Below are 23,547 nucleotides of genomic sequence, written 5' to 3'. Positions count from 1 at the left end.
GCAGACAGGGAAGGGCAAGTTGAGTATTAACCACCAAAAAACCCTTTGGTTTAGAGAGGTGAGCTGGTCAGACCCCCAAATTAAATATATAGTATGATTTATTGATGATTATTGGCAAAATCAAAATGAAAATAACTGTTTCTATTGCCAAGCGACCTCCATTAATCAGAGAGTTAATCAGAATTCATGTTCAGGATGTCTCCCAGCATGGACAGCACCTGCTCACCCTCACAGTGGGATGTTGGCATGTTTCTTCCAAGGACTGGACTGGGATTTACTGGCCAGTACGTCGAGGTCATGGCAGATGCGTGTGCGGGTGGTTGAAGGCTGGATGATGTCATCCACAAACCCTGCAAAAGAGTAAAACAAAAAAAAAAACCTTAACCTGACCAACCATGAAGTGTTTGCCTCCCAGCCTTCTATATCTAGGCTAACCCATAAGTTAGAAAAATCAAAACAATGGCTGGAATAAATAACTTCACAAATCATAAATTACCTAAATTTAAAATAGCCTGAGAAGAAAACATTCCTGAGTCAATTTTTAAATTTTAAATATAACTTGCCTTTTAGAGCACAGTTATTGCTCCAAAACTGGAAGTAAAAACAGTGGAAAAACTTACTCTGAGAGTTGTGGAGAACATAACTGAACTGGGCCCTACTCTTTCTTCAGGCCACTGCTTTGCATCTAGGGCTGTATACCAGACTGTCAAAGCACCTGTGCTATAAAGGAAAAGGCTGAATTTTGAGACACTTTCTACTACCTACACAACTGAAAATGCACTTTGCAGAGCAGTCCCCACTTTTCACCAGGCTCTTTGCAGCTGAAGGTGTCTTGTGTCCAGATGTTGTCCACAGGTACAGGCTGTAGTTATGCATCACCTTTCTAACTCAGATACAAGAATCTTACCTAAATAACTTGCTTGTTTACTCCAGGTTTTACTAAAGATTTACTCAATAGCACAACTTTATCCCCACGCAATGGCAAACCAAGTGGAACACAGTGTGGGAGACAACCATACCTCTCATGGCAGCAGGGAAGGGGTTTGCAAACTTATCCACATACTCCTCCTCTGCATCTGCCTCCTTTCCTCTGAAGATGATCTGGACAGCACCCTGGGAACAAAAGGGCTCGGGTCAGTGGTAGTCCCTCAGCCCTCTGCCCTGCTAACCCTTGCCCACCTCACAGCCGTGCCCTCCAGCTGAGGGCTTGGGAGCATCCCTGCTTCCTGCAGCACCAGGACACCCCACAGTGCTGGCATGGCACTGGTGCTGCTGGCAGGGCACTGCTGCACCACAGTGAGAAGGGCCTGGACTCACCTTGGCTCCCATCACGGCCACCTCAGCTGTGGGCCAGGCGTAATTCACATCTCCTCGTAAGTGCTTGGAGCTCATCACATCATAGGCACCCCCATAGGCCTGTAACACAAACCAGGGCATCCACTCCAGGAGTGGCCTTGCAGCAGCAACAGCCTGCATTGCTCCTGCAGCATTTTCTATTCCAGAGACAAGCAGCTGGGGCTGGATTTTACCTGAAGGAGAGCATCTCCATTTTGTGGCAGCAATCTCCTATGAGTAGACATACTTCAACTAGAGCCCCAAAAGAGCAAGGAAGAGGGCTGCTGGTGGTGACCAAGCCCATTCTGCAAGGCAGGCAGGGAGGGGGCTGTGTGTATCCAGACCAGCAGGCTTCGACCTGCACCCTGCACATGCACACAAACCAACCAGCCAGTGTCCTTCTGGAATTTCCTGGCCAGGGAATACAGCACTCGGGTTCTGCAGTGCTCCACTCTGGAACTGGAAATGCTCCAGACAGCAGTGATGAACAGATACTGCAGGACTGCAGAGCAAACTGCAGTGCAGTCCCTGTCAGGACAGTACTGAATGGTGCAGCAAGGCTGCAGGATTGAAAAGTACTGCATGGAAATACTAGGAACATTCAGAGAAGGCAAAAGAACAGAAAGGTTTTTTTTTATTTTTGCCATGATAAGCCAAAAGCATATCAGAAAAGCAAGCAGGAGGGGCAGAGCAGCCAGGAGAAGGCTAAGACTGTAAGGTACCAGCCTGAGCTTATGGCAGTAGGGTGTTGGGTACCTTAGGAGAAAAGATGAGGTAGAGCATAGCAGAAGTCTGGGGAGGAAAAGAAGCCACATGAGTGTTCAGCCTGCAGGCACAGCAGAAAACAGATGCAGCCAGTGCAGGGTTTGCAGAGGGAGGCTCAGGAATCAAGACAAGAGAAAGCAGAATTGCTGCAAACAGATGGCATGTCCTTAGACAGGCTGGGTGACATGGGACAGGTACTTGAGTGAAGGCATTCCAGAGAGAATGCAGGGAGCAGAAACTGGAAGTTTCAGAAGGGTGCTGAGACAAGAAGAAGAAGGAAGTGAGGTAGTGGTCTGGGAATAGAAGAAGTGGCCTCTTGTAACGTTATACAAAAAAGTGTTACAGATGTGACAAACAGAGATGTGACAAACAGAGATGTGACAAACAGAGATGTGACAAACAGAGATGTGACAATGATAGAAAGCACCACTGGGACAGACAAAGCTTGGTTTAACTAAAATTGCCACTAGTGGAAAGAAGAACTCCATGGAATTTGCCAGCTTACCTTTCTGGTGATGACAGTGATCTTAGGCACAGTTGCCTCTGCAAAGGCAAACAACAGCTTGGCGCCATGACGTATAATCCCACCGTACTCCTGAGCCGTGCCTGCAAAGGACAAGGAATTGCTTCACTCCAGGGAATTCACACAATCCTATTATCCATCACCGGCAGCAAACCTCACCACCACCACAGCCATGTTAACACCCTGGAGAAGATCATGCCAGGCAGTGTTCTCTGCAAGATACTCAGCAACTCAAAAATCAGAGCAGCTTGTTTGTATGGAAGGTCACAGAAGCAAAGCTCAGCAGATGGGACCTTCCTAGGAACAAAATACAGTCAGAGCATTTTCAAGACTCCAGATGTGAACAGCAGTAGGGAACAGCCTAGAGTCACTTCTCCAGAAACCTCATCTTCCAAGCCCCCTCTTATCTAGACCACACAGAAAGCAGCTTGGCTGCTCTACCACACTGAGGACCTACCCTAGTTGTCCTTCAAGGCAGCCCAGGATGATGGACCTTAAAAGACAGAGTATGAATTCCACAGCAGGTGCTTCTGGAGAATGATCATAGGCAGCAAACAGGAATGCAAGCCATCCAGGATGCTCAACACCCTTCTGTCCCAAAGACAGGCGGACCTAATTGGACTTGGAATCAGCAATCCTTTGTAATTTATTTTTAGGACTATGAATTTCAGAACACTGGATGTAACTCTACAGTAACTTTATTGCAGTTTATTCACCTCCTGACTTTAGGTTTTAGCACACGAGATGATCCCAAATACTCTAAGAGGGTGTTCTGTAGATTTTTTTTTAAATGTAAGTAAAAATCCTTTTGTGAGATTGAAGAACTTATTTGGTAGTGTGTTTGCTGGCTTAACATTACTGTTTCCCCTCAGGTGTAAATTGAGTGTCTGAAAATTTCAATCTACATTCACAAATGTCTGCTCTCAGCTGCAATTTCGCTTCTGGTTCTTGCCTTTCCCTGCAGCCAGTGGGACCTGCCAAGCTCACAGACCCTACAGTGAGAATCAGAACAGCCAGGGGGGTTCATCCCCAAGGAGCAGCCTGAGCACAGGTGGGACACCCAGGCCAGGAGCTGGGGAGCACTCCCAGACCCCATTTCTAGTCACAGCCTGCTTCTAAAGCACACCTCAAACAGAGCAGCCAGTTTCCAGTGTAAGCTCATTCAGTCATTTGAAGTAATTTCAGTCATTTGAAGTATTTACACTGCCATGACCAATTAACAGAAACTTTTCTGGCCACAGATTCAGTCCCAGCCTTGTTCTAAATATGTATTTTTATCCAGTTACAGGTTATGAACACCTTAAATGTCATCTCTGTGCACACTTGTGAAAACTGGGGCTATTCAAGTGTTTGGGTCACTGATGCTGGGAGAAGTTTTGTACACTGCTGTGAGCCAGTGTGACAGGTGCTTTCTCCTTCTGTACTGGACAGGGAGATGGGATGATAATGCCACCTTCAGAAATTGTTACTTAATCTGTGATTTCTAATGCTAATGGGCTAATCTTGTCAAATTCCTTAACACAACAGATCATAATCAAACCTCAGGTCTCATCTCTTCAGGTTTGTCTTTTTTTCTTTCCATTTACATGCTTTCAAACCAACATTCTATTGTGCAATATCAAGTCAGTACTTTGAATTAGCTATATGAAAATAGTTATTGGATTCTGAGCAACTGCTGAAATCTGGATTGCTGGAGTGTCCACTTACACCAAGCCACTGCCTGGCCCATATCAGAGGAGGAGGCTGAGCCTACACTGGGGAGAAAGGAGAGGAACTCCTGGTTAAAATGTGCCAACTCCATTGTGTTAAAGCAAGAACTGGAATGCTGAATAGTCACATTCTGATGCCTTGAGAACTACAGAGGCCTCAAGGTAAACCATGATTTATACAACAGTATTAACATTAGATCTGATTGTATAACATTTATAGTCCTCTCTCAACCTGTTTTGTAATGGGTCATTTTATTATTACCTGCTCAACAAGCCTGTGCTGAAAGCAGGCTCATCATAGCCCTTTCCTCACCAATGTACCTCTAAACACAGGCATTTTCCACTGAGGAGTGTCTTGGAGCATCAAAGACACGGGGGGGGCATGTATAACTAAATCAAAGCAAATGAAAACACTTTTCCCCTCAGAGCTTCATCCTGTCCCCTCAGAGGCTGGAAAAGGTAATCTGTTCCGAGGGATCTTGGGGGCTTTGAATGCATGGTGGTGGGTGGGTCAGACCTTGCTCTGGTGAGCTGTAGCCCTGCCCCCTGTACCCCCAGCCCCACAGTGTCTGTCAGCCATGGCACACTGAAGGCAGCTGCCCCAGAGTTGCCTGAGTGGCTGAGAGACTGCAAGTCCCACCAGGGAGGAAGACCCAGGATAGGCCAAAGCTTTAAGAAGCCTGACCATGAGGAAAGCATGTTGTCCTTTAACCCTGCCTTCATCTTAGAGTTTTACATCACTGCAACCTAGGACCTGGGAGCTGTTTTTGTGTATCTTTTCCGTCTTCCTGTTTTTCTCCCCTCTTTCTTCTAACTCTATTCTTACAGAACATGACATTGAATGGGTTTAAAGGTTTTCTATGTTCAATGGTCTGTCTATGTTGTGATAAGTGATGTTATGTTGCATTTACTCATTTGCAAATATTCCTTAATTTTCTATAGTTTGCCAGTAAACTTTAGTGTTTTTTATCTCTTGAGACTATTTGGTTGGGATTTTCTCCTTTGTGTCCATCCAGAGCAAAAGAACCTTGGATTAGCCCTAGGTCTGAGCAAGGGGGCTGTAACACCCCCACTGGGCAGTAGGTACAGGAGATGGAGGAGGCAGGTTATCCTGCTGCAGCAGAGCCTGAAGAGCAGCACGTGCCAGGACCAGCTGTGGGACTGCAGCAGATGTGGGTGGAACATCCTCGAGTGGCCCCGGCTGCCACTGCTCCCTGCCCAGAGCCGGCGGTGCCAGCTCTCCGCTCATCGTGTCCCAAGGGCTGGGGACAGCACTAGACTGCCTCCCCTGGCCCAGCACAGCCTGTGCAGGGCCTGCTTTTTTCCTTGCACAGGTCACAGTCACAGCTTTTGGCAGTAGGACAGAGCTTTCCAGAGCATGGTATCCCCAAGCCTGGCCCTGGCAAACTGGCCATCCCAGTGTCTCTACCAGGCTGCTGGAGACTGCAGTATTACCTGACTGCATGATGTGTCTCTCTCCTCAGGTAACTCCAGCAAAGCTTTGTAACTCATGAACACACTGGTTAGTCAGGCACTATTTCATTTTCCTACAATTTTTGCCCTTTTTTTTACTATCCTTTGTGATGACTAATGTAGTTAGAATACAGAGTTTCTGTCCCAAAAAGTGGGATTTTAAAACCTGGTTTATTTAAGTCTACTGCAGCAAAAGTCTTCTCAGAGTCCTGAAAATGGGTTTTTAACACCAACACCACCATGCATCACACTAAATTCTAAGGATAAGGCATACCTGGCAGAAACCCAGGGACATCCACAAACGTGATCAGGGGGATGTTGAAGGCATCACAGAACCGAACAAAGCGGGCTCCTTTCACGGAAGAATTTATGTCTAAGCATCCTGAGGTTAAGAACACAAAAAAAGGAGTTAGCAACTCCAGGGATCTACAGTAATTCAAGGTAACTCAAAATCACACTATTTTAGCTGTATTTTCTTCTTAAAACAAAGGAAAAGCTTATCTGTAGATAATGTGGAGATTACCTGCCATGAAGTTTTCCTGGTTTAGAACTAAGATCACAGAACAAGCTACACTCAAAGGCTCATTTTATTTTTCTGATCCCTGTGTGCAAAGACTTTCTATCCCAAAATGTAACAGTTTAATTACATACATGTAATTTAAAATATTTTTTCTGTAACTTTCTCTTCATTAGTATTTTTCAGATCAGTCATATTGAAAGGTTACAGAGTTTTCCATTAAAAAAACAACCCCAAACATTAAACAGTCCAATAACATATTGTGAAAGAGCAGCATTTCTGGTAGACACACTTCAAAGTGTTTCTGTTCTGTCTCAGTGCCATTTAGAATTATGTTATGCACAGCTATACTAAAGCAAAACACATTTTGTATCAAAGCATCTATATGAAACATTAAAAAGAGCTATTAAATTTTAAAATACTAAACAAAGATTAAATTTACATTAAAACCTTCTCTAGTGTCTTGATAGTCATACCTTGTAGAGATGAAACGAATGAAACACCGTATTGGGTCATCTGATTTCCCCAAACAGATACAAGAATTAAAAACAAGGAGTAAACCATAAAGTTCCAATTGGGAAGGTCACTTCAGAAATTATTCACTTAAGGAGGGAAAGCAAAATCCCTGGATAGTTAAGAAAGGTGATCTTAGCTAGAGCTGCACGTTGTACCTTCAGATCGAAACCATGTGAGGTCAAGAGTTCCACACTTGAGCATCTGAAGGCTTTGCACTGTTCAGCTACAGTGATAACAGAGATAACAAAGTCCCCTCACCATACAGATGAGTTTTAGGGATTTTGCTGCCATGGAAGGAAGTGTACAGTTTCCATGCTACGATTAACCCAGTTAATTGGTGCTCTTCCTTCTCCCCCAACCCCCACCCCCTCTCCCCCACTGCGTGTGCAACTGCTGCTCCTCTTGGGCTGGATGCAGCACTGATTCAATTACCTGGGAGCAAGATCACCTTGTTGAGCCACTAAATAAATGGTTTGCAGTTCGTTTCACAGCTCACAGCTGCATTACAGTGAGGTTAAAGACAAAACGAGCAGTGGAAAAACACAGAATGAGTGGAGGAGCACACAACACAACAGCTCTGACCTTACACAGCATGCAGAGAGAGACACAGGCAAGACACTGTTGAGAGTCTCACACTAGACTCTAACCTGAGGCTACTTTGGGCTGGTTGCCCACGATCCCAACAGTCCGTCCGTTCATTCTGGCAAATCCCACCACAATGTTCCTGGCATAGGCCGGCATGATCTCAAAGAATTCCCTCTCATCCACAATCTGCAGAAGGGAGAGGCAGACAGAGCCCATATGAGGCCAGACAGAGGTGCATAAATACACAGGCAAACACAAACTCAGTTACTTTAGTATTGGAACTTTTTAAACAGTTCAGAACTTGCAGAATTTTGAAGGAAAGAGAGGGAGAGAAACCTTTTAGTCTTTGCAGCCTTCACTGCAAGAATTACATAGTCCTGCAAAAACTACCAAAACAGTTCGTTAAGGGATCCATCAGGGAACACCTTTATGACTGAAGGGAGCCTTTCTTCCTGGCTTAGAATGAAATGCAAATCACATGTTAAGAACTTCTTTCTCACAAAGTAATTAGCAGCAGCCTTACAGACCGATTTCCAGTGACAGAACAGTACTTCCTGGAGCTCAGAGGCTCCCCATGATACGTTTGATGTAATCTCTCTTGGCAAGCTCAGAGCCCTTTCTTGGAGCAGCCAGCACAGCCCTGCTGCCCCAGGGTCAGTGCTGGGTGTGTCCCAGAGAATGCAGGGAATACAGTGTCCAGCCAGCATCCACCTGGAAGCACACACCTGTGTGGCTGCACTTCCCTCGGGCTGGAGCTCAGTGTGTGCCCTGCCAAGAGACAGCCCTGGTGCATGAGGAACGATCAGAACTCACACGTTCCAACAGATCAGAATTATCCATGGAGCAGTAGCGACACCTACACATGGCTGCATGGGCTTCCAGCAGGATTCCCCACTTCCATCTGTTTATGGCAGCTGTTCCCATACACACTGCAGTGTGCCAGTCATTTCATTAGCCTCAGTCTTAAAAAAGTTGTGAAAAATGTAAGCACTATAAAAGTGGTGTTATTTCTTCCCTTAATACTTCCCAAAATCTGTGGGAGGACTTGGGGCTTTTCTCCTAATTCACCTAATGATTTTTATTTCATGCCACCTTTTAACTTTATTTACACATAGTGTGGAAATTCACAGTGGAAGAATCCAGGGATTAAAAACACCTTAAGCTTGCTTTCATTTTTTGCTAAAATGAGTCTAAATGGAGCCAGTTGCAAATTTTGTAATTTAAAAAAAACAACATGTATTTTCTTGTACTGTGCATGTACATAACTGTCTCTAACCAGAAACAGGGAAGGGTAAATCTCTGCATTCTGTATACTTTATTACTTTTATATATAAGTGCTGGAATCCAAGACAGAAGCACCAAGGTGCAGGGAGGCGCCAAACAACTCAAGGGAGGTTCTAACCCCAGAAAGAACTGAATTGCAGCATCTTTCATCTGTAGAGCGGTGTATACAGAGTAAGATGTATCCTGAAAAACAAATCTTGGGATTCTACTAAAATCTTTTTTCCCCTGCAGTTTTTGTTGCCCATTCACAGCTACTGCACAGGTGGAAATAGTCACTTATAAAGACTGAAATAAATAAGTAATAGTATCTGTATCTTCAGTGCTATTCTACTGGTTTTTCTCAATTATTTAGACCCAGAATGTAATATATGCATCTTTAACCTGAACACCATCAAACTTACAGAGTGTACGATATCCAGCATATCATAGGCTTTGGTTGACTCACTTGGGACAATGGTGTCCAGCTCTGGAACCGGACGGTCACTGTGGAGAACAAGCGTGAGCAACAACATTTAAAGACCAAATGAACACCAAGACCAAAAACTCGGGTAAACATTTCCACCTCTCGGAAACTTTGGAAACCGCCTCAAATATGAGGAAAATAACCGGTTCTCCTCATCTCAGGCATCCTGAGCCCGAGCAGCCTCTTGCACAGGCACCTGTGCTTGGGAAGCCCCGAGCAGCACGGCCCGCGGGGCTGTGGGGACACGGCCGGGCTGCAGGGGGCACTGCCGGCTCGCGGGACAGAAGGGTGTGGGGACACGGCCGGGAGGCTGCCGGGGACACGGCCGGGAGGCTGCCGGGGACACGGCCGGGAGGCTGCCGGGGACACGGCCGGGAGGCTGCCGGGGACACGGCCGGGAGGCTGCCGGGGACACGGCCGGGAGGCTGCAGGACCGCTCAGCAGGTCAGGGGCGGCTGCAGCACAGCCGGGTCCCTACAGCGAGCCAGGCAGAGCCCCTCTCCAGGGGCGGCCCGAGGCTCCCTGTCACACACCAGGATCTCAGGAACTCTACACTCACCCTGCCCTACCCACGCTGTCACCCGGGGATTTGAACACACTGAGCTGTAGGAAACCTTTCCATGTTCATTTCCCCGTCCCCAACCAAGCAGAGAGTGGGGAAAAAAATAGGAAAGACACTCTGTATCTTCCCTTCACTGGCTGCGTTTAAAGACTTTCTTAGAGTGTCACTTAGAGTGACACATTTTCACGTGGAGTTTTCCTGTAACAGAGACACTGTCCTGCGATCAGCAGTGACAAGATCAGTTCCCCACCTTTGATCACATTACCCTCATTAGGGACCCACTCAGCAGTGGCACCCACTGGGTCTGAGGATTTAGTGCAGGGGTGTCAATTTTTATGAGTTGCTACTGAGGTTTCAGGGAGTATGTCTGTGCTATTCCATAAAAACACTGATCTCTGTTTGTTACAAATGGAGTTTCTGTGGAGTTCTTACTGAATTAATATTTTAACAATGTCATGCTTTAGTACATTTTGAATAAGACAGCACAAGGCTCTAGACACACAATTTAAAACTGAAGAAAGTGATGTGTGGTTTGACAAAATCAGACAGAAGTGCAGGCCCATGGCTGTCTCTGTACTCCCTCAGACACATGGGACGAGGGAGGCACAGCCCCTTGCAGGGAAGGGAAGAAGCACAGCTATTTATAGAACAAAGCTAACAGCAACACTTCAAGTGCTTTTTCCACAGAATACAAATATTGCATACAAACACTTCCATAAAATGATACAGTGGAGCCTTAATCTGAAGAAGTTAAATTTGTTTTAACATACTAAACCCTAAGATAAAAACTATTCCAAACTTTCTTGTCTGTAAAGTAGATACAGATGCGCTCCAAGCTCTGCCCTGCAACCTGTGGTACCCCAAAGGATAGAAGTGGGAAAATGAAATTACTGCTCCCATAAATGCACAGTGCTGAAGGAAATTTTAACAGCATTAAAAGAGCCATCAGCAAAATGAAGACATTATTCAGGATACCACATTTGAAAAATCTCCGTCAAATATCTACAGACACAGGACATCTGGACCTTGCCGCTGCACTCATTTGGCTTAAAAGGTGTTTCTTACAGATCCCACTTAATGGGACAGAACTGCTACTCATTGTTAAAGCCTGTGACAGCTGGATGGACACTCGGTTTCATTCAATGCAGAAGTGAAAATGCACTCGGCTACCAAGAGTTTGCAATAACCTCCTCCAGAAGTTTGTAGAGACACAGAGAGAGGTAAAATCCCACTATGCCATACAGCAAATGCAATGCATCAGGTACCTCCCAAAGGCAGGATCTTCTAAATCCTTGGAACCCAGGCCACCAACAACCCCAACACAAGCTTCAGCAGCCAGGGCTGGCATTTTTCAACACCAAAAAGAACTTACCAAACTAGAAGGAAAACTAAACCAACCAAACAACTCCCAACAGCCCCAGGACTTCACAATGAAAGCACAAGTAGGTTACATTTGATTTGCCTAATTTATAGCAATTTTTTTGGTGTGAAAACAATGCAATAAGAAAGTAATTATTCTAGAGGAAATGGATGGGGACTGGAGCAGCTGTAAGGATCAAACACAATCCCCAGCAAAAGGAATCTATTAAGATGTCAGAATGTCCAGATGAAATAATACCAATCCGTGCATCATTTAGGACCATAAATGGGAGAACTACTGGAGATGCTGCTATAAAACCAGGCAAATTTAACAAACAGATCTGCCTTCACATGTATAAAGGCTACTAATTTCAAGTTCTTAGTACAAATTGCACTTACTATATCTCATGCCTTGTAAAAGATTAGCTCTTTTTTTCTTAAGGGAGACAAATCTCTTATACTTTAGTAGCTACAACCTGACAGCTTCTCACACATAAAATTGTCTGATATAAAGTACATTGATTTAAAAAATGGACTGTTGCTTCCATAGTGAAATTAAAATACAAAAATCAAATTTATAGAGAGCAATTATCCCAGTACAACCTGTTGAATGCTTATAAAAATCATGATAACCTCAAAGATAATCCCCCAACTCAGCAAATAATACAAGAGATTTGCTTTGGTTTTGTCACTATCAAACCAGAACAGTCAAGAACAGAACAGAATCAGACCACCACAGTTTAATGAACTCCTAAAGATGAACAACTACCTCAGAAAAATTTAGGACTAGTAATTAATTCACCTGTCTGGCCATTTTCTTAAAGAAAGTGGCAAATTTATTTTTAAAAAAGTGAAAAATGTATCTCAGGGACCAGCACAGTGATTTGTAAATCAATCCAAAAGCACCTCCCCAAACAAACTGTTACACAGACACTGAAAAGCACAGTGAAGAATGAAGAGGAAATAACCTTCCAGACTCACATGTTAAAATCATCACACATGAAGAGCCCCAAGACACCTCACACACATGTGAGGAGCTGAAAGGAACATATTCAGGCACCACTCCCATGCAGGAGAGTGCAACAGCCTCTTGAGGGTTCCCTACAGAAAGGGCTGAACTTCAAGCGCAACTGGAGCTTGGGTCAAAATACTTTTACTCTACTTACATTCTGTCTTCCAGTCCTAGCAAGGCTCTCTGCTCAGTGCCCTGTGCTGTCTCTCTGGCTGTCTCTCAGCTCTTGGAAAAATTCCCTGATAAAAGTCCAGACAGTTGCCATTTTTCCACTCTTGAAATGGCTCAAGTCTTTTCTGTATTATGTTGCCAACTCCACAGTGAGCCTGAGACAAGTACATAACACACAAAACTTTCTGCCTCCTTGTTGCCTGCCCACCTCTAACCCTTATGAGCAGAACTCATCCAACAGACACAGCTGACAGAACAGGGCAAGTTCTCCCCACTGCCACTCACTGTGCTGTTTCCTACCTCTCTCACTTGTTCCAAGGGACTGGGCAGCCCACCTGGACAGATTGATTTTCCCCACATTCTCCACACAGCCTGGACAACAGCCCTTTCAGAAAACAGAATTCTACCTAATAGTGAACACACACATGTTGGAAAACTTCCCATATTCACATACCAGAATGCAGAATTATCTGCCAAGATCCCAGGCACAGAACACCCGTGACTCAGTGTCCCTTAGGCCAGAGAAGCCATGAAATGCAGTGCTCAGAGAGCACCGAGCTCAGGCAGGCTCCCCTTACCTGGGATCATGGCACTCGCAGACTGGAGCTGGATCCCGGTTGCTCAGGGGTAAATAATTAAAGAACTCTCGGAGGTTCAGCAGAGCATCGATGTCATTCTCAAAGGCTCTGTGTGCAACTCCTGCACAGACACAGTAAAGCAGGTATGGAAACCATCGTGCACGCTTTCCTTTCCAAATACATACCAGTAAAGATAGAAACAAGCAACAGCAAGACTCTTTAAACTTGAGCTATTAACAATGAGGAGTCTTAAGCCACTAAATCTGACCAGCTAAAAATATCTAGAAAACACGTGCTGTATCAGACTTCCTCCAGAACAGGTCAGCATTGTTGACCTCATATTTAAAATGATGTGAAGTGGTTTATCAGCTGGCACAGCCCTAGCAGGACTCCAGTGTTCTGGAACCCTGTCCAGGTTAGTGTGCTGCACTCAAGTGTTGGACTACAAGTGCTCTTCATAAAAGGGCTGGATCTGGGTAGCATCTGTGTGTGTGGTTTTGGTTCATCGTCAGCTCGGTTCACACAGAATTTGAGATCCCACAGTCATTTGAGTCTTGAGAAGATTCATGACTCACAAACGTTTTCATAGAGAGGAAAAAAGGAGAGAAGTGCTTCAGCTCACACTGCCACTTGGTTTATAGTTGAGCAGTTCAATCAATCACTTTAGTGAGCTAAGGAGGGACTGTTGAGAATCCTTCAACCCATGCAAATGTCTGGACAACAAACAAAAAAACCTCACCCCAGGCTGACTTTGTTGACCCCTGCCCCCTGACAGTCTTCCCACTTCTAGCATCTTTTGTGGGTTTGCTACTTTCTCTTCCAAATCCCAGAATTCTCCCATATTCCCACTTTCCCTCCTTTGTGTTCTGTTACTAAACAGAAGCTGCAGGAGAGCATGTGCAGAGCTAGACCCTGTGCTTAGGCAGAGCTTTGTCCCTTAGACTCATCTGCATGGGCTGTTTAGCCAGAACTACTCACATTTACTTTGTACATAATTAGCATGTTCTGTAAAGCCCCCAGCTCTCACCAGACACTGCAGTGTGTGTCTTTGCACCCCCCAGCTGCTCCTGGGTGACATCTTCATTGGTGACAGACTTCACCACATCAGGCCCAGTGATGAATAGGTAGGATGTGTCCTGGGGGAAGTGGAAAAGCAAAAACAGTGAATGCCAGAGCCAAGCTGCAAAAGCACCTATGGAACAGCTACAGCCTCTAGAGACTTCCCCCAAAATAAGAACAGAGGGACAAATTTTTTAAAAAGGCTGCATTGCACTAAAAATCTACTGAAGATGCAATTGTCCACAAGTTATTTGGAAAAGTTTTTCTCAACTTTTCATGCAAAATAAAAATTCAAAGCAGAAAATCATCTCAGAAAATACCCATTTGCATGTGGTCACTTAGTGTGTCATCACCATCACCAGCAGCAGCTCAGGACACACCCTTACCTTCACCATGAATGTGAAATCAGTTAAGGCAGGAGAATACACAGCTCCACCAGCACAAGGACCCATGATGAGGGAGATTTGGGGAATGACACCAGAACACAAAACATTTCTCTGAAATAGGAGAAAAAAAATCTGATTTTACCAAAGAAATGTGTCTTTAAATCTGTGCCCAGGTCCTGCCAAGAATTCACCATCACAGTGACTGTTTTATCTACTGGCAGACAAATATCTGGAGAGAATCTCTTGATGCAAATTGAACCAAAATGAGTGTTATTTCTGTTTTTCTCCTTTCTGTTTCCCTACAGTTGATTCCCTATACCATACAATGACTGCAGAGGAGATAACATGAGCCACCTCAACAGATACTGCAGGGGCAAAAACTGCACTGAGCCTGGAGGAAGGAGTGGATGTTCCTGACATTTGGATGTGCAGGTACACTGTGCTCAGAGGTAGAAGCAATCTTACTGACCAGCTAGGGGAGAGATTCTTTTAAAATCAGGTTTCTGCACCAGCTTGAATTTTACACAAAAGTGAATGGCTGCCATCCAACAAGGATGGTGTGTCATCCAAAAAAACGCTTCCATTGCTTGTTGCTCAACTGGGTCACAAAGACTTCTGTAACTGTTCCTTCCAGACTGCACCACCCCAAAACCTGTCAGCATCTGACTGACCTGACATGCCACCTACTTTCCTACTGACAGGACAGTGTTCTGTGCACACAATTTGATGCAAACTATTTTAGCAGGCATACAAAAGAATATCATTTCCATGAAAAAATGAGCAGCAGTGCACCTAGGGGAAAAATTCTTGCATTAACCACAAAAATCCTCTGGGAACATACATCTTTCACCAGTTGTAATCAACACTGGACATCCCAAACCAGCAAGGTTAACACTGACCTGCATGCTTCTTTGAACAGAAATCTTTCTGGCTTGCATGCCTTCTTTCCCTGCTGCCGCAAACTCTATTTTGTTTTCCCTCCTAACCCCCATCTTGACAGAACAAGCACTTCACTGCTTATGATCTGAGCTTTTCAAGTTTCCAGTCTGTCAGTGCACAGTGCTTAATTTACTTTAAGTTTCTCTTTCTCCAGTGGAAATCCTTCACCTTTTACAAGCCCTATTGAAAATAACTGCTGTGTGAAATTGATAACATATCTTTATTTCAAAAGAGACATAGGGAAGCTGATAGTGCATCAGAACCAAAAAAACACTGAACTATGGTGTACCCACTTGCCTCAAACTGATAAATGCTCAGAGAAATTACATCCCAACGCAGACAATTCAAAATTGATACAAACCAAGAAGTTAAGTAGTTGCTTGGGGTTTTCTTCCAACTAAGCAAATTGCCTGTTCTGTCATTCTCACTATGCATTAGATCACAGAGTTTTACAGAGCTCAGCATCACCCTTGTTTAAGACATGGGTACATTTACGCAAAGCCAAGAGAACCAAGGTTTGAGTTTCACACACTATTTTATCCATTGGCTGAAGAAGAATGATAACTTTAACATTTACTTACAAACACCCACTTGCATGTTTTGCCCACCTTTATGGATGCCAAGCTCCCTGTCCATCCAGCAGCCTACTCACCAAAAATATGTCTGCATAGCCTGCCAAGGACTCCACTCCCTCCTGGATACGGGCTCCTCCAGAGTCATTCAACCCAATCACAGGTGCTCCAACCATGGCAGCTTGATCCATAATCTAGTGATGAACACAAACTCCTCAGTATTGGCCCAGCTAAGCTAAACCCCAAAAAAATATCTGCCCTCCCAGCTGTGCATCTCCACACTCAGCACTGGAGATGGATAATGCAGTGTGAGTGACACTGTCACGGGAGAGGGACAATTTCCCCTTCTTCATAAGCAGCCTCAACTGCACCTCAATCATCTCCTCATCTACTCTTCAAAGTTTGTTGCAGCGGTGGCTGTGGAATCTCTCTAAGCTGTATATTCTAATGCTTGATTACCTTAGAACTTCTTTGGGAAGATTAAATTAAATCTTTCCTCCAGAAACTTAAACATTCCATTTGTCTTGATACACAGCAGTGAGGGAGACCAATTAGCTATTCTTGGCCTTTACTTTTGTGAACATTCAAGTACCTCAAATTTCCCTTCAGTCTTCATGTTCCTCTTCATGTTTCTAGGTTAAGCACCATCAATTCAGTCCCACATCCTGTTTTCTAGGACTCTGATCATTTTGGTTACTTGCCTCAAGATCATAAACAATACTACAACAGAGCCTTAAGTAGGAGGACTGAATTCCTTACATTCCTTGCACAAAATATTCCTGATTACTGAATTCCAATAAAATATTTGCCATTTTCATAACACTACAGCACTGGCACATTATGTTAAGATCTGTTTTAACATCAAGATTTGCTTTAGCTCATAAATAATTTTTGTAAAACATCAGTTAATCTCCATTTTCAAATTTGAAGTTGCTTTTCCCTGCTCTTTTAATCATTCTTATAAAATTATTTTAGACAATCTTTAACTTTTTAAGTGATTTACAATTCCACTCCCATCTTTCAGAGTGCCTGTAGAATCAATCTTGAATTTTATATTGCCTAGAAACACAGATAGCACACTTGGTGCCACTCATGTCAGTGGTATCTCAGGAGACCCAAAACTCCAGCCCAAACAGGAACTGGTGGTAACCACCTCTGTACAGTCCTAGAATTCACTGACACGTTCTGCTGTTTTCCAGGGACTTATATATGGACTTTCTTTCTCAAGGCTCTTCCAAGTTCTTTCTAAAACACACCTCAAAGACTGAACCCCAAAACAACTGATGTCCTCAGAGCCTTCCAGCTTTGGAGCCCACCAAGAACAGCACCAGCCAGGAAGGACCCACATTTTTTCTAGTTCTGTGATCAGACCCTGCTGCTTTAGAAAGAAGAGATCAAAGAAAACCCTCCAGAAAGCATCCCATCATTCCAGTGCCATTCCATCCCTCCCCAGTACAGACACCACAAAGCTTCAGTGTTAAAGGGTAATTCAAGTCCTTCCCAATATCAAACCCTGGTAAAATCAAATAGTTGTTATCTAGCCCGAAGTCTTCATGTTTTCTAGTTTTACACCCACACACTCCTGAGGAGCCTATGCCAAAGAGTAGTTATTTCCACAGCATAAAAGGCCTTGTGCACCAAAAATCTTGTTTCTGATTCCATGGCAAGAAAATTCAGGAAGATTTCCCAGATCGCATCACTCAACACTCATGCATGAAAGAGTTCTTGTCTCCCCAGTCCTGGGATTCAAAAACTCTTCTAGCAAGACAAGCAGACAAATAGAAATAAATAGCCACAAGTGTCTGATAAGAGAAAATCTCAGGGTCAAGGTGACCTCCAAGCTGTAAAACTGTTTCTCTTCAGGCTGTTTACTTGTTACATTTGCTTATTTTTAACTATTACACACTTTGACAGCACACTCTTTAGAGGAAAAAGTTTCTCTGAATTAATTTCATATTTCTCCAGTGTACAATGAGTAGTACATTTATATTTGTACTTGGCAAGTCTCTCATCCTTTGCAGTAAAGTAGAAGAGATAACTTAATGTAACAAATGTGTATTACCTGGAAAGGCTCACTCACACTCAAAAAAGTTTCCAGAAGCACCACTCTCAGGCATGGCACATGTCAGAGCCCACTAAAGTAAGTCACCAAATACTTTGTCTAAAGTCATTATCACAACAGACTGAAAAAAGGATGCTGAAAATTGTTTTATTTTCTCTTGTGTCATATTACCTTGCAGATCTTCTGAGCATGAACTCCAGATAAACTGCCTCCAAATACAGTAAAATCCTGAAGGTAAAGCAAATTTTCAGATAAGGGAAAGAATAATTTTGGCAAAATGTTGTCAATTATTGCCAGTAAATAATATAACCCTACAGTGCTCTATATTTGGTATGCTGCTTCAAAACAACTGACTCCCTCAGTGCAGCCTGCAGATCATCTCAGCTCAATAAAGCCTCCTTTACAAGGAGGAAATGCAATCCTGGACACACATCAACATTCTAGACTCATGAGTTATGTCCAGGAGTTATTATGCTCTGGGGTGCTGTAGGGACTATGCCAGCCAAAAGGCCTAAGCAGAAAGATCTCTTAACAGGCCCTGGACTGATCCAGAAGAAAAAGAGGATATTGACACCTACTGGCACAAACACAGCCCAGAGCCAGCTCCTGGGAAGTTTCTCTGCTGCATTCCCACTTAAGTCTTACTCCTAAAGAAGCCCCAAAAACTGTATGGACAGAGACAGCATGTCTCTGTTATCACTGTTATGTTGTATGTCTCTGTTACGAATAACAGTTGAACCAAAAAGGTTTGGCATCTCAGGAGACAGCTTAATTTGGAGGGAAAAAGGTCTTTAAATATAAAAAGGGAGGGGTGTATCATGAAGGAGCACTCTTAAATTCTACTAATACAAAAACTGCCCTCTAGTTGTGTTCTAAAATGAAGGTTTGTGTTTGGCTCCTCTCCACATGTTCAGCCCCATGTAACAGTGTCTCTCCTTGGAAGGAGCACACATCCAAGACAAAAAAGGCAGACTGTACCCTTGCTCCAAGGTAACACAGCAACAGCCACTTCGGCCATGAAAGCAAACGGAACAAAGGCTACTTTGTGGCCCAGAACAGAGCAGCACTTACTAATGATCTGAAAGAAAGCCTTTCTTTCAGACCAAGATAAGTCTTTACCTAAGATGTTTCCTTTGAAATAATTTTATTTTAATATAAAAATATATTTTAACATACAAAAATATATTTTATCTATTTATATGCTATCTATCACAAGCTTTTTTGCTTCTTCTTGTCTGAGGGTGCACTGCTTCCTTCCACATTGCTACATGACCACACTGAACTATTGTGAACTTATTTCAAAGGGTAAATTCCCACTATTTAAAAACAAGTAAAACTTTACCTGACTGAAAACATAAGCTAGTCTCCCGTTAATCCGTCCACGGCCAGTCACCACACTGTCACCAGGATACTGCATTAAAAACAGATAAATTAACTGAAAATAAAAAAAAAAAAATCAAAGCAACAATGACATCCAATAAAATTTCCACAAACTCCTACTAAGACAAAGCAAAGACTGATTTCCTGGGAAATCTTATCTTCCATGTTTGCAGTGCAGACTCCACAAAGATTTTCCCCAGCCCTGAAAAGGAAAACTAGAGGTAATATCACATATTCATTATGCATTAAAGATCAGTGAACTTAACAGCTTCCCTTCAAATTTACCACTTCTGGACTTAAGGCAAATCATATCCTCAGAGACAGGATGTACCCTTTTATCAGGACTAGCTGATGTTTTTGAAAGAATGGACATGGTGCACCTCTGAGGTGTTGATACAGGATAAAAAACAACCCTGGACAGGTCCAAAAATATAATCACAGTCACCTCAAATGCTTGAACTTGACCTGTCCCATTTTCCCCCTGTAAACAAGGGAAGAAAGAACTGGCCAAGGAAATGGAGCCTATGAGTCTTAAAAAATGTGCTTCATCTATATTATATCACTTTCTAGTAAAGAAAATATATAGAAGTCTTTTGAGACAAGAGTAGGAAAGGAATTTTACTGGGCTGTCAGTAAAAAAGAGAATTTCAGGCACTGAAAAAAAAAAACAATCTTTTTGTTGTTTGGTACTAAAGATGAAAAAAAAAGAAAAGAAAAAAGGGAAGTGTGTGGTGCAGGCCCACTCTAAGGGCCATTTATGCCCAGGTGGTCTGTTGTCAGGAAGGTCACACCTGTCTGGTGCCTTTTCTCAGGCTGCACACACAGGACTGCTCTCAGCCCCTGGCACACAGAACAGCAGCACATGCCTGTACTTCAGCCACTGCCACGTACAGGTGACTCCCAAAAGCCCCAGAAGCCCACAGAGCAGCCTGGATGTGAACACAAGTCCTACCCTACTCTCAGAAAGTTCCAGGGACTCTGAGAAACTCAATGCTAAACCAATATTCCAGCTCAGTGGCTACAGTTAGGTCATCTGTTGTGAAACTGTGCTCTGTAAACACAATCTGCAGCTCACTCAAGGGTGAATTCTGAAGCACAAGGGAAAAAATTAACCCTATTGTCACACTCAGGACTGTGCTGCTCCTCCTATTTTCAGGAACAGCAATTTGTTATCAACAATGTTGATATGTGTGGGATGCAGCATGGAGTAACTTGATGAGAGGCAATGTGGCAGTTATTTCAGTTTGCTGGGGAACAGAGTAAAAAATGTAGAGGAAAAAAGATGATTGCTCTGCTACTCCCTGAGAGGGGAAGAGGTCTAGCACAACATCCTTCTCAACACCAAGTGTCATCAGCTTTCTGTCAACAACAAACAAATCCTTCACCTTTGCTGTTCCCAGTGCCCCTGCTGGAACCCTGCTGTCCCCTCCCTCATCCACAGGCTGCAATCCTACAACCTAAAGGACTGAAACCCAACCAACTGGTTTAGAAACTCCACAAACAGAAGTTGTAGCCACTGTGTGCAGCACAGGGCACACAGAGAGCAGCTCCTCACCCAACACCACAACCCACAGCCAACAGCCTTTGGCTACAGGAAGATTAATGGTGAACAGGCACATTAGCACCAGCCATTGACCAGCAGCTCACTGGTCCCTTCTACCAAACCACAAGAGAACACTTTTCCCAGGTAGCACATTATCAGGAATCAACATTACGGTGAGAGACTTTGTGGAACCACGGATTTTCCCCGTGTGTGTGGAACTCCCTGTATCATGCTGGTTTAGGATACATGGCCACATAAGCAAAGTGCCTTAGCAAGCAGGGTGTAGCTGGCTAACAGAGCAGTACAAATGCTGGGACCTCCAAACATCCAGATCAGATTGTAAGGCCCTAAAGGATTTAATGACTGTAGTTTGGCAGGCATAAATATCGATCTGAGCTGTTTCATCCAATAACTCTAATCCTACCTGTAGGGAATCAGAAGTATCTACCCTGAATTGTTCCTCTTATCTGATTGACAAAATTGCACCAACAAAGCTCTGCAGCCTCCTCTACTGTTTAAAATGCAAATATAAGACAATTTCCAGGAAGGTAGTATTTAAACTGAACAGGTGACCTTATAAAAAAGGTACCAAGTTAGGCAACAGAAAACTCTGTAAGCTGTTAAATGGAAACTGAGAGTACTTAGAACAAATTTACAAACCAAAATTATACATAAAAAGAAAACAAATAGTAAAGTCACATGTGAACAGAAGAGCTCATTTTCAACCAGCAGGCTGGCTGCACAGCAAAGGACACAAAAACAAGAGTTATATGAAATAAAACTACCTTATTCTTACTAGAGTCCATCCCAAAGTCAGTACATCTGTGTTCCACAAACATGTCATATTCATCAAAACTGTCAGGGTCCAACAGCAGCAAAATTCGTTCCCTTGCTGTCAGCTTTCCCTGAAACAGAGCAAGCAACAATTATCAGAGCCGTCAGGTGGTTTTGGTTGTTTGCTGACCCCCAGCTGATGCAGTTTAATCAAGCAAAACCTCACTTGATCTGCTAGACTGGGTCCATTAAGTAACTGCAGGCCCTCAAAGCTGGAAATAGCCTGTGTAGTGATTATCCTCCTCAAAAACAAACATAATGCAAGCCAGACTCTGAAAAGAAGGCTGACTGTGGGAGCAGCACTACCACAGGAGAAAGGAAACAATTGCAGAGACTTTTCAACAGGATATAAATGCATCACAACTATTTTTGCTTACACATTTAAATGCTGCTATAAAGGCCTTTTTTATATTCTTAACCAGGGAACCCTTCCACAGCTAAAGCAGTCCACTCCAACAGCTCAGGGTTCAATTCACCACACTCAAATATTATTTGACTACAGTAAATAAAAGGGAAGTGTGTCAGCCTGCAGGGATCTTTTGACAAAATCCTTCTGTTCTTTTTCCTGCTGGACACTGTTACAGGCAAAAGTAGGGTAAGGGCCAAGAACAGAATCAAAGTGCCTGCAAAGTTCTTAACCTACCAAACAAATCTGTTATTTCCAATCATGGTAAACATCTGTCTGCAAAGGGCAGGGCACCTGGGCTGTTTCCTTTAGGGGATGATGTGACCCTGCACCAACATGACATAATACAGCTCAGCTTCTACAAAACATCTGACCAGTAGGCAAAAAGATCATGAAAAGCAGCAAACACAGGAAAGCCTAAGGGAAGCCATAGTTTGAGTTTATATAAAACATAAGCTGTTCAAGGCCCTAGACATGCAGAAATGCTTGTATATTGGTATGTCAGTGTCCTGAATGCAACTTAGTGAGGCTGAACTCTCTTCAGGTGTTGTATGACTGGGGAGGCACACTGCTGACAGGCAGACTGATCACTGAGGGAGCCTTCATGGGAATCGCCATTCCCACCTCCTTGATGCCTACGAGCCACCGAGCCATCGTGGTATCGCCAGGGCCGTCCCAGCAAGAAACAATAAACAGAAAATAGAAACGGGAAACCTCTGCTGTCACCCACATCAGGACTGCCTAAATTTTGAATGAGGCAGGAGACTAAACACCCACCTGTTGTCATCCCTCCCACCTGTTCTTGCCTTCTTTTTACTCTTCTAACTCTTTGCTCTCATCTCAGCTTAAATTTGCAACAGCGATGTGAAGATGAAGCTGCTGCTCAGAAGTGTTAAGCAACCTACAACTGACTTACCATCACACTGACAGGCAGAAGTTGCAACTTCTGTCTACGCTACCTCTCCTACATATTACAGCCAACCTCGGTGACCACTCTGAGGCGAAGGAATTAATAAAGCAATTGTTCTTTTTTCTACTCAGAGTAACAGGCAATGCAGTCTTTAGTGCTGCTTGAGGAAAGCTTCCCGCAAAAGGGCGTCTGCAGGTTCCACGCGAAGCCGCGAGTCCCCAGAGCCGAGCGGAGCCCCGCCGTGCACGGCCTGCCCTCCCCGGCGAGCGTGCGCCCGGCGGCAGCAGGACGGGGCTTTGTCCCCGCCGCCCACCGTGCTGGGCTCACCCGCTTGTGCTGGGCGTCGATGCGGGCCTGGCCGCCGCCGAGCAGCGCAGCGCGGCGCTTCTCCTCGATGCGCTGGGGCACGGGGGCCGAGCGGGCCCCCGAGGCGGCGCGGCCCCGGTACAGCCCCACCGCCCGCCGCAGCACCCTCACAGCCGCCATGTCCAGGCGCTGCGCCTGCGCGCCCGGCCCCGAGCCCGGCCCCGCTCCGCCGCCCGGGTGTCTCGGCTACGGCAGGGCCGTGCGGGGCACACGGCTCCGCGGGGCCCGGGAACGGCTG

At 44.3% G+C, this 23,547-nt stretch overlaps 1 protein-coding gene across 1 annotated transcript; it reads right to left on the bottom strand.

The window, feature by feature from the left end:
* Window positions 1-80: 80 nt before the first annotated feature.
* Window positions 81-23,466, bottom strand: PCCB (propionyl-CoA carboxylase subunit beta). The gene is made up of 15 exons (XM_058843431.1): window positions 23,271-23,466; window positions 21,579-21,698; window positions 19,213-19,281; window positions 18,042-18,098; window positions 15,889-16,002; window positions 14,298-14,408; window positions 13,880-13,988; window positions 12,853-12,973; window positions 9,109-9,190; window positions 7,486-7,609; window positions 6,080-6,187; window positions 2,606-2,706; window positions 1,318-1,416; window positions 1,020-1,113; window positions 81-350 (listed from the first exon to the last, which is right to left on the bottom strand). Exons 1-15 carry the CDS (start codon window positions 23,427-23,429, stop codon window positions 229-231), a joined length of 1,590 nt encoding a protein of 529 aa, XP_058699414.1. The 5' UTR covers window positions 23,430-23,466; the 3' UTR covers window positions 81-228.
* Between the last annotated feature and the right edge of the window lie 81 nt (window positions 23,467-23,547).

The sequence above is a fragment of the Poecile atricapillus genome, chromosome 8 (assembly GCF_030490865.1).
Source record: "Poecile atricapillus isolate bPoeAtr1 chromosome 8, bPoeAtr1.hap1, whole genome shotgun sequence".
NCBI classification, from domain to species: Eukaryota; Metazoa; Chordata; class Aves; order Passeriformes; family Paridae; genus Poecile; species Poecile atricapillus.
This window is presented reverse-complemented; position numbering and strand designations above follow the sequence as displayed.

What these genes read in the sequence shown, in the direction of transcription:
- PCCB (XM_058843431.1), bottom strand. Translation starts at nt 23,429, where the DNA reads ATGGCGGCTGTGAGGGTGCTGCGGCGGGCGGTGGGGCTGTACCGGGGC. An exon ending in TGGACTCTAGTAAGAATAAG is followed by an intron (nt 19,282 to 21,578) that starts GTAGTTTTATTT and finishes TTTTTAATGCAG; the next exon opens with TATCCTGGTGACAGTGTGGT. An exon ending in ATGCTCAGAAGATCTGCAAG is followed by an intron (nt 16,003 to 18,041) that starts GTAATATGACAC and finishes GTTCATCACTAG; the next exon opens with ATTATGGATCAAGCTGCCAT.